The sequence below is a fragment of the Trichomycterus rosablanca genome, chromosome 3 (genome assembly GCF_030014385.1).
Source record: "Trichomycterus rosablanca isolate fTriRos1 chromosome 3, fTriRos1.hap1, whole genome shotgun sequence".
NCBI lineage: Eukaryota > Metazoa > Chordata > Actinopteri > Siluriformes > Trichomycteridae > Trichomycterus > Trichomycterus rosablanca.
In genome coordinates this window covers 56665343-56684413 of record NC_085990.1, presented here as the reverse complement: position 1 = coordinate 56684413, position 19071 = coordinate 56665343, and the positions used below count along the sequence as shown (strand labels likewise).

Genomic DNA, 19071 nt, shown 5'->3' with positions numbered 1-19071 from the left:
CATCTCATTTTTAATTGCCTCGAACCTCATGCGGGCCGGTTAGGGATGTCTCAATGCCCAGGTCTGATCTACATGAATGTGATATATGTAGTGTGTGTGTGTGTGTGTGTGTGTGTGTGTGTGTGGTGTGTGGTGTGTGGTGTGTGTGTGTGTGTGTGTGTGTGTGTGTGTGTGTGTGCTCGTGCTCCAGCCTAACCAGAACTATTAGAATGAACAGTAATAGTTTTAATCACTGTAACTTAGATTTTAAGCTCTGATTTGTTTATACTTTACGAGTCACATTAAAAATCACATTTAAAACCCACAGACTGAGATTAGCCGGTGCTGTATGGAATACTGTTAACAGTAGGGGTTTCAGTATGTGGTGTTAACAGTACATTTCTTTTTTAATTTCCTCCCTGCTGCTTATAAACACTTCTTCATTATTTACTCACATTACTGCAGCAAACAAACATCAAATCTTATTAGAATAATAAAGAATAAACAAGAAAACAGTTTATAATGGTTTTATTGTTTATTATATAATTATATCAGTTTTATTGAATATAGTATAATTACTATGAAAATATATAATTATTGTTTATATATAAACGGCCCTACTCGTTATTTCACGTGGGTCATTAAATTACACTCATAAACTGAACAATGAAATAAATAGAAGCTACAACACACAGCACAGCTACATTAATAGTTGAATGTAAACCCAGAACATCCAGCTACATTCTCACAGATGAAAATTCTCGTCCATGTTGTGACGTACGCTGCACGAATAAAAAGTGTTAAATCACTAAACATGAACCTTAAATTGCTTATTACACAGAAACGACTCATTTCAGGGTCTGTGATGTGATTAGGTAGTGCCTTAATCATGATCTTACCATCATTCTTAAACTTAACTTACTTTATAAGTATAAACACGTTTTAAATATGATGCCTGCAACACACTGAACACAAAGTAAAACATGTATAGAATATTGAAGATACACTGTTATGACACATTCCACACTAAGCAGGTGAGCTGGTAACAGGTGAAAGAATGATTGAGTATAGAAGGAGGATCCACCAAAGGATCAGTGGTTGTAATCAAAGATGGGTCGTAGGTTAGTGCCAAACATCTTGATTGACAGTTCTATTGGCTCAATATAAAACTGCAAATCATTTAGGTATTTTACCATCTACCATACATAATACTGTTAAAGGATTCAGGAGATCCAGAGAGATCCCAGTCCATGTAGGGCGAGGCTGGAAACCTCGTTGTGTTCGACCCCTCAGACAGCACTGCAGGAGAAACCATTACACTGCTTCAGAAATATAGTCACATGGGTTTGGGAGCGCTTCATTTCAGATGAATTCTGTGCAGAAGCTTCTGTGGGTTTTCTGGACTGAAGATCAACTCATGAATAATGGTCAAGTTCTCAGTACCAACAACAGGATGGACCATCCAGGCTGGTATCAGTGAAAAGTGCAAAAACAAACATGTGTCATAGTACGGTGGTGCATCAGTGCTCATGTGTGACCTGCATGTGTGTAAAAGCAGCACTGATGAGGATACGTGTCATTTTAGAGAGACATAAAGTCACATGTTTACCTGAGAAGTTCATGATTATTTCAGCCAGACGATGGCAGGCCTCATTCTGCACACATGACAACAGCATCACTATGTAGACACAAAGTTCACCTCCGTCCCAACTTTTCTGCAGGCATTAAATTCTACATTTGTTTACATTTCAAAGATATAACGAGTGAAAACATTAAGCGTTCTAAATAATCACAGATACTTTTGTCTGTGTCCAAAGTACTCCAGTGGTCTACACACAGCCTTGACCTCTAACATATTAAACACCTTTGGAATTGATATGGAATCTAGATTGACTAACTGGCCACAAATTCTCATAGATGCATTTTTAAATTTAATGGAAATCCTTCCTAAAAAGTGAAGTTTGACATGGTTACAAAGGAGAAACAAAAGAGCTGCAACTCCACATTAATGTCCAGGACTTTGGGATGATAAGTGCTCCACATACTTTTCACCATATAGTGTTTTACTTTCTATAAAATACAACTATTTCATCCCCTTATTATGTTCATGATCAAATGTGTAAATAGAATAAAGCAAATGTCCATTTTATAGTTGATAGTCCTCCAGATATTCTGTGATATGAATAACAGGATTGATGTTGGACGTGTCGGCGGCTCTGTGGAGGTTAAGAGGTTTAGTTTGGTTTATTAGACTCACATTACAGATTGTAGTTTGTATCTGATCTTCACAGTGACGTTATCAGATTATTAAAGAGAGAAGAAAGTAAAAGTGGTGTATAATGGAGAACCTGCAAAACAGAGATTCTTCATGTGTTGTTCTTGTTTCAGTCTGAGTCAGGGTGAGAGATCGGACCCACCTGAACCCAGCAGTGTGTCCATGAAGAGTGATTGGTCAAAGAAAGAACCACCAAAGTTCAGTGACAGAGATCGTTCTACTGATCTGAGGTCAGGATGATTTTAGGAAATGTGATTAAATCTTTTTATATTATTCAGATTTCCACCTATTATTAGTGTTTTATCAGCACAGTTTTAATAATCACATTTTAATCTCCACTGGTTTTTCTTCTGTGCTTTAGGTCAGTGGAAAGTAAAAGATCAGAATCACCTGAACCCAGCAGTGTGTCCATGAAGAGCGATCGGTCAAAGGGAGAACCACCAGTGTTCAGTGACAGAGAGCGTTCTACTGATCTGAGGTCAGCTTGTATTTTCTATTTTATTCAGTTCTTCACAACCAGCCCCACCTGATAAAGTTTGGCAATAGAATGATGTTAAACAGCTGCTGAATGTTTATTACAACCCCAAATCAGAAAAAGTTGGGACAGGATGGAAAATGCAATAAAATAAACAAAGAGTTTCTTACTGTGACTTTGACTTTTATTTGATGTCAGACTGGATGAAGCTGAGATATTTCATCTTTTATCTGCTCAACTTCATTTCATTTATTAATAAACATCCATTCCTGCATTTCAGGCCTGCAACACATTCCAGAAAAAGTTGGGACGGGGGTAATTTAGTGCTAGTAATGAGGTGAAAACACTAAATAATGATGTGATGTTAAACAGGTGATGTGAACAGGTGATTGTAATCATGGTTTGGTATAGGGTTGGGCGGTATGACGATATTACAGTATACCGCAGTATTTAAAAATGGTGACGGTATTTTTTAAATGTGAAGCGCCAAATTTCTGCTTCAGGTTTACCTTGAAAACTGAGACTTTAGGACATGCGCGCATCCACAGTGAGGGAGGGGTAGGCGGTTGGAGCTCACTGATTGGCTGTAAGGTGTGTAAGGTGATAACAGAGAGACGAGTGAGGAGCCACACTGGCTAGCGTTAGCTGTGAGCTAACAAGCAGAAACTGAAAAACGACTCGTCTTTCAAAATCAACATTTTTTATCAGTTCAAGCGGAAATGAACACGAGCGCGTGCATGCGCGGACATGTACTTATTTACTAAATATATCTTCAGTGTAAATCCAGCACAAGTGTGGAGAAAAAGGAGCAAACAGTGATAATAACGTTACGCCCAATCCGCTGTTCTGACTCGTGTCTGCCATAGATTTTCCTGCCTATGTAAGAACTATTTTTTCCTAAATAAAAGCGCTATATTAAGAAAAAAGAACGTCTCACCTGTCGTGTAATGTGAATTATAAAATATATTGTCTGGCCCTTTAAGAATGTTAAGTGCACTATAGGGTGTAGGGAGCGAGTGTGTAGGGAAGAGGTCGGATTTGTACCGTTTCCGTGCTCGTGTTGTTTTGCACTGAGCTTGTGTGACATGTAAAGTAGCGTTCTCGTTAACCACTCAAATATTTGGACTTTGAATTATTTTAACATTATTTTACATCACCGTCATCGCAACATGAACATTTACATTCATATTTTTTGTTACGGTATAGAACTTAATTCTGGATTACAGGCAGAACTAATCGTACACGTTCATACACTTTTAAGAAATATCTGTAACTATAAACTAAGCAGTTAACTTTTGAAATATATTGAAGTGTTTAGCCGCTATTATTCTGTTTTGTGTGGGCAGAGAGAGATTACAATGGCTAAATGTTATGTTAATGTTTGTGTTAAAGTGTAATTGATACACATGCATTTATACTTATGCGTATTTATTATAGATCAGATAAGATAAGCAATGTTTGACGTTCAGATTGTTAAATCCCCCCCCCACCCCGGTAATACCATATACCGCGGTATTTCCTGATGACGATATGAAAATTGGCAATACCGCCCAACCCTACTTTGGTACAAAAGCAGCACCAGGAAAGGCTGAGAGTCTCTGATGAGTAAAGATGATCAGAGGATCCAGTTTGTCCATAAATGTGTGAGAAAATGATTGAAATGTTTAAATACAATCAACCTCAAAGAAAGATTGGAAGGGATTTGCATGTTCTCCCTCTACAGTGCAGAATATCATTAAACCATTCAAGGAATCAGGAGGAATTTCAGTGTGTAAAGGTGGAGGGTGCAGCTTAATCTGAACGCTCGTGATCTTCCATCCCTCAGACGCCATCAAGAACCTCCACTCAACACTAGCTGATATAACCACATGGGTGAGGGATTAGTTTATCAAACCTTTATCAGCTCTACAATACAGAGTTACTGCACTAATCATACTTAACACTTTACTGTGCAAAAAAGAAGCCTTGTGTTAACCATGTCCAGAAGCGACATCGACTTCTCTGGGCTTGGAGGCATCTAGGATGGACCATCACACAGTGGAAACGTGTATTGTACATGACTGACCTGCCTGCAGTCCTGACCTGTCCCCAATAGAGAATGTGTGGAGAATTTTGAAAGGAAAAATGACGACCCCCCCGTACAGCTGCACATCTTAAGGCCTGAAATGCAGGAATGGATGTTTATTAAGTGAAATGAAGTTGAGTAGATAAAAGATGAAATATCTCAGGTTCATCCTGTCTGACATCAAATAAAATTCAGTTAATGTAAGAAACTCTGTGTTTTTATTATTTGCATTTTCCATGCTGTCCCAACTTTTTCTGATTTGGGATTGTAGATTGAACTTAATGCTTTGATTGTTTACAGAAAACAAGAGAAATTGAAGAAATCAGAAAGAAGCAGCAGAAATGAGGTGGATTCAGTATTTAAGGTGTGTATCTGAGACTCTGTGTGGAACTTGTGTGTGATCAGTCACGTCTACAACATTTTATTCTTTTTGATATTGCAGAAATGTCCACAGTTATACTATTAGCAGTGACGTGATGCTTAATCAAAGAGGATTACAGTTTATGTGGTGTAATAAACAATAACTCATCAGTCATCTACAGTCAGCTTCAAAATTATTGGCACTATTGATTATTTGTGGTTGAAAGAAGTTTATTTGTTATCCTAAAATATAATAATCTTATTTAAAGTATATATTTCATAAATGTAATGAGTGATGAAGAAAGATGGTACACAGACTCATCACCAAGCTGATTCTAGACCCAAGAGCAGTGACTGAACATAATCAGAGGCCAAAGGAAACAAATGTTATCTGATGACCTAAGGTGGGATTTGACCCCACAGTATCTCTACGGTGTGAGTTAACCAGGAAACAACCAGAGGTCGTTTAAAGAGACAAACCAGATCACCAAACACACTGATCAGTTCATTAAAAATAATAATTAGGAAACTACAGTGATGTGAGCGCTGTGTTGGAACTGTGATCAAGTGTGATACGTTAGTTACATGATCCACCAACATATCACCACACCATCGATCAGTACTTCTGTTTCTAAACCTAACTAGATAACCTACTCCTAAAAGTCAGTTCCTTCTAAACAACTGCTAGTTGTCCTGTACACCCCTACGCTTTGTTATAGTATTTTAATTAAGGTTGTGGCACTCTTATAAATCCAGACATTTTAGTTTTAATTTTACCTTTTTAAATTTTACTTAATGTTTTAATTAATCCACGTCGTACCTTTACTAGGGAACCAATTATTTTGGTGACTGTACCAGTGTAGGTTTAACATTTTTATATGTAATTACTGTAATTTCATCAGGAGCTGGAGCAGAAAGTCGTCACTCTGTTAAAAAATGAGCTGAATAAATATAAGAAGATACTGAGTCCAGATTACCCAGAATGCTCTGAGGTGAAGGATGAGGAGGATCAATGTAGTTTCAGAGAGGAGGTACTGAAGATCACTCTACATGTCCTGAAGAAGATGAACCAGACAGATTTAGCCAACACACTGCAGACCAGTAAGAGCTGCTGGTTTTATTCCATCACTTTTATTTGAGAAGATCTACAATATAATGTTATTTTAATTAAAAACTACAATAATTTAAAAAACTGAAAAATTATAATTATTTACAAACCTCTGAAAGTTAGTGTAGGTGTATAATAATAAAGTGTGTCGTGCTGGTAGTTAGTTGGTTAATATTCAGTTCAGTTTTATTCTTGCTAATACTAATAAAACATTAATAGCAGCAAACTGATATCAGAGATAATCAGACAGATTAGATTAGTAAATAAGTTTAGATTCTATACTCTGGTTCATACAGTGAAATATTGATCTTCATGTTCTTCTGTTTATTAGAGCTGGTCTCTGTTTATCAGAAGAACCTCAAAACCAAACTGATAGAGAAATATAAAAGAATTAATGAAGGAATCTCACAGCCTGGATCATCAGTTCTCCTGGATCAGATCTACACTGAGCTCTACATCACAGAGGGTTCGAGTGGAGACGTCAATAATGAACATGAGGTGAGACAGATTGAAACGACATCCAGGAGACCAACACAGGAGAAACCCATCAAATGTAACGACCTCTTTAAAGACACGTCCATCAGAACTGTGCTGACTAAAGGAGTTGCTGGAATTGGAAAAACAGTCTCTGTGCAGAAGTTCATTCTGGACTGGGCTGAAGGAAAAGCCAATCAGGACGTTCTCTTCATGTTCCCACTTTCCTTTAGAGAGCTGAATCTGATGAAGGAGAAACATCTCAGTCTGATGGAGCTTCTTCAGTATTTTTTTCCAGAACTTAAAAGAATTAAATCAATAAACTGCAGCACCTACAAGATCATTTTCATCTTTGATGGTCTGGATGAGTGTCGACTTCCTCTAAACTTCCAGAACAATGAGATTGTGTGGGATGTAACAGAATCAGCCTCAGTGGATGTGCTGCTGACAAACCTCATCAAGGGGAACCTGCTTCCCTCTGCTCTCCTCTGGATCACTTCTCGACCAGCTGCAGCCAATCAGATCCCTCCTGAGTATGTATCCCAGGTAACAGAGGTACAAGGGTTCAGTGATCCTCATAAAGAGGAGTACTTCAGGAAGAGGATCAGTGATGAGGACCTGGCCAGTAAAATCATCAAACACATGAAGTCATCAAGAAGCCTCTACATCATGTGTCACATTCCAGTGTTCTGCTGGATTTCAGCCTCTGTTCTAGAGAGAATGCTGGGTGAAGCAGAGGGTGGAGAGATCCCCAAAACTCTGACTCAGATGTTCACCCACTTCCTGATCTTTCAGATCAAACACAAGGAACAAAAGTATCATGGGAAATGTGACCCTGACCCTCACCAGACCAGAGAGACGATACTGACACTGGGAAAACTGGCTTTCCAACAGCTGGAGAAAGGAAACCTGATCTTCTATGAAGAAGACCTGAGAGAGTGTGGTATTGATGTCAGAGAAGGGTCAGTGTACTCAGGAGTGTGCACCCAGATCTTCAGAGAGGAGTTTGGGTTGCACCTGGGGAAGGTCTTCAGCTTTGTTCATCTGAGCGTCCAGGAGTTTCTGGCTGCTTTATTTGCATTTATCTGCTTCATCAGCAAAAATCCAACAGAACAACAAACCACTGATCTGTCTGATCTGTTCACCAAGTCCAGCATGTCTGATTTCCTCAAGAGTGCAGTGGACAAGGCCTTACAGAGTGAGAATGGTCACCTGGACCTTTTCCTTCGCTTCCTTCTGGGTCTCTCACTAGAGTCCAATCAGACTCTCTTAAGAGACCTACTGACACAGACAGGAAGTAGATCTCACAGTAAACAGGAAACTGTGGAGTACATCAAGGAGAAGATCAGGGAGAATCCCATACCAGAGAAATCCATCAATCTGTTCCACTGTCTGAATGAACTGAATGATCATTCTCTAGTGCAGGAGGTCCAGACTTACCTGAACAGAATAGAACCTGGTTATGTATTTAATGATCGTGGTTGTCTCAGTGGAATCAGTCTCTCTCCTGCTCAGTGGTCAGCTCTGGTGTTTGTGTTACTGAACTCAGAAGAAGATTTGAAGGAGTTTGATTTGAGTAAATATAACAGATCAGATGAATGTCTTCTGAAGCTGCTGCCAGTGGTGAAAGAATCCAGAAGAGCTGAGTAAGTATTTTCTTTATTAATATCACAACAGCAGCTTTTTACTGTTATTATAAATGTAGTAAAGCAACATGAAGTGGTTCTGATCCACCTAAACACAACTTATTCTAACCTGTGTGTGTGTGTGTGTGTGTGTCACATTTTAAAGATGAAAGGAATCCTGGTGAGTCGGTGTGGTAACTTTCATTAAATTCAACAATTTATTTTAAAACCCCAATTTCAAAAAGTTGGGATCCTGTGTAAAATGTAAATAAACATTAATAAAAAATAAGAATGCAGATGGTTTCATCCAAAGTGATTTACATTTGTGACAGTATACGATCTAAGCATTTGAGGGTTAAGGGCATTGTTCAAGGGCATAACAGTGGCAACCTGGCAGTGGTGAGGCTACAAGATCAGTTTCCGGTAACCTTCTGATTACTGGACCAGCACCTTAACCTCTAGGATACAGCTGATAGGCTACATATTAGATACTGAAAGATATTTTAGCATTTCATGAAAATTATTTACAAAATGATGGCAGCAACACATATTAAAGAAAGTTGTGAGGGGGCAACAAAAGGCTGGAAAAGTAAGAAAACAGCTGAGGGAGCAACTAGCAAGTAAGTCACATGACTGGGTATAAAAAGAGCATTTTAGAGTTTCTCATAAGCAAAGATGGACAGAGGTTCACCAATCTGTAAAGAACTGCCTCTAAAAATTGTGGAACAATTTCAGAAAAATGTTCCTCAATGTAAAATTATGATCTGACCATCTACAGTACATAATATCATCATGAAAAGATTTAGAGAATCTGGAGAAATCCCTGTGCGCTAGGGACAAGGCTGATGGTTAATATTGGATGCTTGTGATCTTCGGGCCCTCGGGCAGCACTGCATTAAAACAGGCATGATTCTGTACTGGAAATCACTGCATGGACTCAGAAACACTTTCAGAAATCATCGTGTGGTGGAAAAAACCCTTTTAATAAATACCTTGAAGACTGGATTATAAGTAGAAAAAGAGGTTTATTCTTGTCTGCAGAGAAGGATCACACCGACAAGCCTCTCATAGAAGACTGGGCAGTGTGATCCAGAAGAAAAGAACAGTTAATCTTATATACATGGTGGCAATGCCCTTATGGTTGTGTGGGAAAGTTCACACATTAACAAGGTGGGGAGTAGGAACTGTTTGAAGGTAGCGGGAACAGGATTCGTAAGTGTCTTGATTGCAGGCGACAGTCTTCTGTTATGTATGGCAGCTGCTGAAAGACAGGATCTGGACGTCATCACAGGATCTGGGAATTATTGCAAACCATGCACCTTTTGTTATGTATAAATTAACATTTCTTTGTTCTTTGACAATCGTCTATAAACTTAATTCGCTGTGTAATCCAGAGATGGAAGTTAAAGCTGTATCATGAAGCCATATGTTAACACGATCCAGAAACGTCACCATCTTCTCTGGGCCAAAGCTCATTTAAAATAGACTAAAACAAAATGGAAAACTGTTCTGTGGTCAGATTAATCAAAACGAGAAATTCATTATGGAAACCACAGACGCCGTGTTCTGTACACTCAAGAGGGGAGGAGGGATCATCCAGCTTCTTATCAGCGCTCAGTTTATAAACCTGCATCTCTGATGGCGTTGCATTAGTACACATCTGGAAAGTCACTATCAAAGCTAAACAGTATACAGATGTTTTAGAACATTTACTCCCATCCAGATAACGTCTCTTTCAGGGACGACCTTGTTTATTTCAGCAAGACAATGTTAAACCACATACTGCATCCATCCAATCATCCATCAGGCTGAACTGGTGAACCTAACTGCAGTCCAGACCTTTCACCAATAGTTTTTATTTATTAGGATTGTAACATCATGTTTTACACTTTGTTTACATTCATGACAGGAACGGTAGTTACTCATTACCCAAGATTCATCAGTTCACAAGATTATATCAAACACAGTCATGAACTATTTAGTGTCTCTAATTCACCTCACATGCACGTCTTTGTGCTGTGGAAGGAAACCGGAGCATCCGGAGTAAACCCACACAGAAAAGGGAGAACATGCAAACTCCACACAGAAAGGACCTGGACTGCCCCACCTGGGGATCACAGGACCTTCTTGCTGTGAGGTGACAGTGCAGTGAAACATTTGGTGCATCATGAAATCTGGCACGTTGCCACTTTACTTCCAAGGTGTTGAGCTGATGGTTTTGCTCTGATTGTGAAGGACAGCATGATGTTCTTTTATCTGCTGCACTAAGTTTCCTTGGTCGACCTCTACAATCCTCAGTGTTGCGCTTTTCTTTGTGCTTCTTCATAAGAACTTGGAACTCCAGTCTGTTTTGAACTCTTTGCTTAAGAGAGACCTGCTGATGCAGCATAACGACCCTGTGTCTTGTTGCTGTGCTCAGTCTTATCATGGTGTTTGACCTGTGACATGAAGCTGTGTTCCACAACCTCACCTTTGTAGCAGAGTTTGGCTGTTCCTCACCCAGTTTTAAACCTCCTACACAACTGGTTCTGTTTCAGATCATGACTGTGTTTCCACCTACATATGACAATGATGATCATTATCAGCAGTTTGGTATAAGTGGTTAATCATACACCGACTATAATCCTACAGAAAACCCTGACTTTGTGCAAGTGTACCTAGATTTACTTATTTATTAAGGTTTTAACATCATGTTTTACACTTTGGTAAAATGACTTTATTATAATAATCTGATTCTGTCAGTTTTAAACAGCATAAAAAATCTGGAGATTAAGAACCACACGACATAAATGTATTGATTCATTCATTCATCTTCACCTTTGCAGGGAAACACACTCTCACATACAGTGGAACCTCGGTATACGTCTGCTTTGTTATAAGTCCAACTTGGTATACGTCCTGTTTGGATAAGAAAAATGTAGCTTGGTATACGACCTTTATTTGGAATACGACTCGGATGCTAGAACTTGTACGGGTCAAAATCAGTCACGACACCGCGCACTACTCTTGTTTAACTCTCGCGAGACCAAGACACGAGCGTCATTACGCCAGTTGCTACCATTCAGTAACGAACCCGCGCTACAACTCTATAGCTATAACGTGCTATATAATTTTCAGGTACTGTACTACAGGTACTGTGGTCCCGTTACCGGTGCGCCGTGTTGCTAGGCAACATTAGGGCGAACATAACATTCGCAAACTGTTACACTATTTCTTGGACGAAACACCCGCTTAATGATTAAGATTACTGTTTATAATAATCTGGACATTTCCATGTATAGTACATGACTTAAAATAGTGTTCAACCAAATTTGTACTTTTTGTTTTCTTTTCAGTGGCGTATTAATATGGGATGATGTGAGGTGGTCACAGGTGCGCTTTTATCGGGGATTTAACAGCGGCTTTAAACGCAGCTCAGCCAATCAGATTTTAGGACCAGAACTATCCGTTTCATAAATTATTTTATACAACCTCATCAACGTATAATATGCCAATAACAACAGGATTTCTTTCATTGGAACGGATTAATTATTTTCCCATTATTTCCTGTGGGAAAATGTGTTTGGTGTACGTCCTGTTTGGTATAAATCCGAGGTTCTGGAACGGATTAAGGACGTATACCGAGGTACCACTGTATTTACTTTTAGATCAATAAATCCACCTTCTGCATGTTCTAGTGAGCTGAAGGATATGAATTACGACTTCGACTTCAAACATTAAAACAAAAAGTGTGTGTGTGTGTGTATGTGTGTTTGTGTGTGTGTGTGTGTGTGTGTGTGTATATAATCTGATGTTTCATCTTTTCTTTCTCAGGTTGGTTGATTGTTCTCTAACAGATGAAAGTTGTGCAGCTCTGTCCTCAGTTCTCAGTTCAAACTCCAACAATCTGAGAGATCTGAACCTGAGTCACAATAAGCTGCAGGATTCAGGAGTGAAGCTGCTCTCTGCTGCACTGAAGAATCCACACTGTACACTGGAGATACTGAGGTGAGATTATCACACACACACACACACACACACTGTACACTGGAGATACTGAGGTGAGATTATAACACACACACACACACACACACACACACACACACACACTGTACACTGGAGATACTGGAGTGAGATTATAACACACACACACACACACACACACACACACACACTGGAAATACTGGAGTGAGATTATAACACACACACACACACACACACACACACTGTACACTGGATATACTAAGGTGAGATTATAACACACACACACACACTGTAAACTGGAGATACTGGGGTGAGATTATAACACACACACACACACACACTGTACACTGGAGATACTGAGGTGAGATTATAACACACACACACACACACACACACACACTGTAAACTGGAGATACTGGGGTGAGATTATAACACACACACACACACTGTACACTGGAGATACTGAGGTGAGATTATAACACACACACACACACACTGTAAACTGGAGATACTGAGGTGAGATTATAACACACACACACACACACTGTACACTGGAGATACTGAGGTGAGATTATAACACACACACACACACACACACACTGTACACTGGAGATACTGAGGTGAGATTATAACACACACACACACACACACACACTGTACACTGGAGATACTGAGGTGAGATTATAACACACACACACACACACTGTACACTGGAGATACTGAGGTGAGATTATAACACACACACACACACTGTACACTGGAGATACTGAGGTAAGATTATAACACACACACACACACACACACACACACACACACACACACTGTAAACTGGAGATACTGGGGTGAGATTATAACACACACACACACACACACACACTGTAAACTGGAGATACTGAGGTGAGATTATAACACACACACACACACACTGTACACTGGAGATACTGAGGTGAGATTATAACACACACACACACACACACTAAACTGGAGATACTGGAGTGATATTATAACACACACACACACACACACTGTAAACTGGAGATACTGGGGTGAGATTATAACACACACACACAACACACACACACACACACACACACACACACACACACACACACACACACTGTAAACTGGAGATACTGAGGTGAGATTATAACACACTCACACACACACACACACTGTAAACTGGAGATACTGGGGTGAAATTATAACACACACACACACACACACACACACACACACACACACTGTACACTGGAGATACTGAGGTGAGATTATAACACACACACACACACACACTGTACACTGGAGATACTGGGGTGAGATTATAACACACACAAACACACACACTGTAAACTGGAGATACTGGAGTGAGATTATAACACACACACACACTGTAAACTGGACATACTGAGGTGAGATTATAACACACACAAACACACACACACTGTAAACTGGAGATACTGGAGTGAGATTATAACACACACACACACACACACACACACACACACTGTAAACTGGAGATACTGAGGTAAGATTATAACACACACACACACTAAACTGGAGATACTGGAGTGAGATTATAACACACACACACACTGTAAACTGGAGATACTGAGGAGAGATTATAACACACACACACACACACAGTACACTGGAGATACTGAAGTGAGATTATAACACACACACACACTGTAAACTGGAGATACTGAGGTGAGATTATAACACACAAACACACACACACACTGTAAACTGGAGATACTGAGGTGAGATTATAACACACACACACACACACACACACACTGTAAACTGGAGATACTGAGGTGAGATTATGACACACACACACACACAGTACACTGGAGATACTGAGGTGAGATTATGACACACACACACACTGTAAACTGGAGATACTGAGGTGAGATTATGACACACACACACACACACACACAGTACACTGGAGATACTGAGGTGAGATTATGACACACACTCACACTGTAAACTGGAGATACTGAGGTGAGATTATAACACACACACACACACACACTGTAAACTGGAGATACTGAGGTGAGATTATAACACACACACACACACAGTACACTGGAGATACTGAGGTGAGATTATAACACACACACACACACACACTGTAAACTGGAGATACTGAGGTGAGATTATGACACACACACACACTGTAAACTGGAGATACTGAGGTGAGATTATGACACACACACACACACAGTACACTGGAGATACTGAGGTGAGATTATGACACACACACACACTGTAAACTGGAGATACTGAGGTGAGATTATAACACACACACACACACACTGTAAACTGGAGATACTGAGGTGAGATTATAACACACACACACACACACTGTAAACTGGAGATACTGAGGTGAGATTATAACACACACACACACACTGTAAACTGGAGATACTGAGGTGAGATTATGACACACACACACACACTGTAAACTGCAGATACTGAGGTGAGATTATAACACACACACACACACACACACACTGTAAACTGGAGATACTGAGGTGAGATTACAACACACACACACACACACTGTAAACTGGAGATACTGAGGTGAGATTATAACACACACACACACACACACACACACACTGTAAACTGGAGATACTGAGGTGAGGTTATAACACACACACACACACACACTGTAAACTGGAGATACTGAGGTGAGGTTATAACACACACACACACTGTAAACTGGACATACTGAGGTGAGATTATAACACACACACACACACACTGTAAACTGGACATACTGAGGTGAGATTATAACACACACACACACACACTGTAAACTGGAGATACTGAGGTGAGGTTATAACACACACAGACACACACACACACACACACACTGTAAACTGGAGATACTGAGGTGAGGTTATAACACACACACACACACACTGTAAACTGGAGATACTGAGGTGAGGTTATAACACACACACACACACACACACACACTGTAAACTGGAGATACTGAGGTGAGGTTATAACACACACACACACACACACTGTAAACTGGAGATACTGAGGTGAGGTTATAACACACACACACACACACACACACTGTAAACTGGAGATACTGGGGTGAGATTATAACACACACACACACACACTGTAAACTGGAGATACTGAGGTGAGGTTATAACACACACACACACTGTACACTGGAGATACTGAGGTGAGGTTATAACACACACACACACACACACACTGTAAACTGGAGATACTGGGGTGAGATTATAACACACACACACACACACACACTGTAAACTGGAGATACTGAGGTGAGATTATAACAAACACACACACACACACACACACACACACACTGTAAACTGGAGATACTGAGGTGAAATTATAACACACACACACACACACACACACACTGTAAACTGGAGATACTGGGGTGAGATTATAACACACACACACACACACACACACACTGTAAACTGGAGATACTGGGGTGAGATTATAACAAACACACACACACACACACACACACACACTGTAAACTGGAGATACTGAGGTGAAATTATAACACACACACACACACACACTGTAAACTGGAGATACTGGGGTGAGATTATAACACACACACACACACACACAAACACACACACAAACACACACACTGTAAACTGGAGATACTGGATTGAGATTATAACACACACACACACACACACACACACACACTGTAAACTGGAGATACTGGGGTAAGATTATAACACACACACACACACACACACACTGTACACTGGAGATACTTAGGTGAGATTATAACACACACACCCATACACACACACTGTAAACTGGAGATACTGAGGTGAGATTATAACACACACACACACACACACACACTGTAAACTGGAGATACTGAGGTGAGATTATAACACACACACACACACACACACACACACACACACTGTAAACTGGAGATACTGAGGTGAGATTATAACACACACACACACACACACACACTGTAAACTGGAGATACTGAGGTGAGATTATAACACACACACACACACACACACACACACACACACTGTAAACTGGAGATACTGAGGTGAGATTATAACACACACAAACACACACACACTGTAAACTGGAGATACTGGATTGAGATTATAACACACACACACACACACACACACACACTGTAAACTGGAGATACTGGGGTGAGATTATAACACACACACACACACACACTGTAAACTGGAGATACTGGATTGAGATTATAACACACACACACACACACACACACACACACTGTAAACTGGAGATACTGAGGTGAGATTATAACACACACACACACACACACACACACACACACTGTAAACTGGAGATACTGAGGTGAGGTTATAACACACACACACACACACTGTAAACTGGAGATACTGAGGTGAGGTTATAACACACACACACACACACACACACACACTGTAAACTGGAGATACTGAGGTGAGATAATAACACACAAACACACACACACACACACACACACACACACACTGTAAACTGGAGATACTGAGGTGAGATTATAACACACACACACACACACACACACACTGTAAACTGGAGATACTGAGGTGAGGTTATAACACACACACACACACTGTAAACTGGAGATACTGAGGTGAGGTTATAACACACACACACACACACACTGTAAACTGGAGATACTGAGGTGAGATTATAACACACACACACACACACACTGTAAACTGGAGATACTGAGGTGAGGTTATAACACACACACACACACACACACACTGTAAACTGGAGATACTGAGGTGAGGTTATAACACACACACACACACACACACACTGTAAACTGGAGATACTGAGGTGAGATTATAACACACACACACACACACACACACACACTGTAAACTGGAGATACTGAGGTGAGATTATAACACACACACACACACACACAATGTAAACTGGAGATACTGAGGTGAGGTTATAACACACACACACACACACACTGTAAACTGGAGATACTGAGGTGAGGTTATAACACACACACACACACACACTGTAAACTGGAGATACTGAGTTGAGATTATAACACACACACACACACACACACACACACACTGTAAACTGGAGATACTGAGGTGAGGTTATAACACACACACACACACACACACTGTAAACTGGAGATACTGAGGTGAGGTTATAACACACACACACACTGTAAACTGGACATACTGAGGTGAGATTATAACACACACACACACACACTGTAAACTGGACATACTGAGGTGAGATTATAACACACACACACACACACTGTAAACTGGAGATACTGAGGTGAGGTTATAACACACACAGACACACACACACACACACACACTGTAAACTGGAGATACTGAGGTGAGGTTATAACACACACACACACACACTGTAAACTGGAGATACTGAGGTGAGGTTATAACACACACACACACACACACACTGTAAACTGGAGATACTGAGGTGAGGTTATAACACACACACACACACACACACTGTAAACTGGAGATACTGAGGTGAGGTTATAACACACACACACTGTAAACTGGAGATACTGGGGTGAGATTATAACACACACACACACTGTACACTGGAGATACTGAGGTGAGGTTATAACACACACACACACACACACACTGTAAACTGGAGATACTGGGGTGAGATTATAACACACACACACACACACTGTAAACTGGAGATACTGAGGTGAGATTATAACAAACACACACACACACACACACACACACACACACACACACACACACACTGTAAAGTGGAGATACTGAGGTGAAATTATAACACACACACACACACACACACACTGTAAACTGGAGATACTGGGGTGAGATTATAACACACACACACACACACACACTGTAAACTGGAGATACTGGGGTGAGATTATAACAAACACACACACACACACACACACTGTAAACTGGAGATACTGGGGTGAGATTATAACAAACACACACACACACACACACACACACACTGTAAACTGGAGATACTGAGGTGAAATTATAACACACACACACACACACACTGTAAACTGGAGATACTGGGGTGAGATTATAACACACACACACACACACACAAACACACACACAAACACACACACTGTAAACTGGAGATACTGGATTGAGATTATAACACACACACACACACACACACACACACACACTGTAAACTGGAGATACTGGGGTGAGATTATAACACACACACACACACACACACACACACACACTGTACACTGGAGATACTGAGGTGAGATTATAACACACACACCCATACACACACACTGTAAACTGGAGATACTGAGGTGAGATTATAACACACACACACACACACACACACTGTAAACTGGAGATACTGGGGTGAGATTATAACACACACACACACACACACACACACACACACTGTAAACTGGAGATACTGAGGTGAGATTATAACACACACACACACACACACACACACACTGTAAACTGGAGATACTGAGGTGAGATTATAACACACACACACACACACACACACTGTAAACTGGAGATACTGAGGTGAGATTATAACACACACAAACACACACACACTGTAAACTGGAGATACTGGATTGAGATTATAACACACACACACACACACACACACACACACTGTAAACTGGAGATACTGGGGTGAGATTATAACACACACACACACACA

The 19071-nt window shown here is 40.2% G+C and overlaps 1 protein-coding gene across 2 annotated transcripts in view; it reads left to right on the top strand.

The window, feature by feature from the left end:
* The window catches only part of LOC134310009 (NACHT, LRR and PYD domains-containing protein 3-like), a 46595-nt gene that overhangs the window by 1646 nt on the left and 25878 nt on the right, over window positions 1-19071 (top strand). For both annotated transcript variants that reach the window (XM_062991516.1, XM_062991515.1), the window contains 6 exons: window positions 2368-2484; window positions 2616-2732; window positions 5095-5158; window positions 6057-6255; window positions 6594-8382; window positions 12175-12348. In XM_062991516.1, the coding sequence (XP_062847586.1) occupies window positions 2368-2484; window positions 2616-2732; window positions 5095-5158; window positions 6057-6255; window positions 6594-8382; window positions 12175-12348 (2460 nt within the window). The remainder of the gene's footprint in view (window positions 1-2367; window positions 2485-2615; window positions 2733-5094; window positions 5159-6056; window positions 6256-6593; window positions 8383-12174; window positions 12349-19071) is intronic.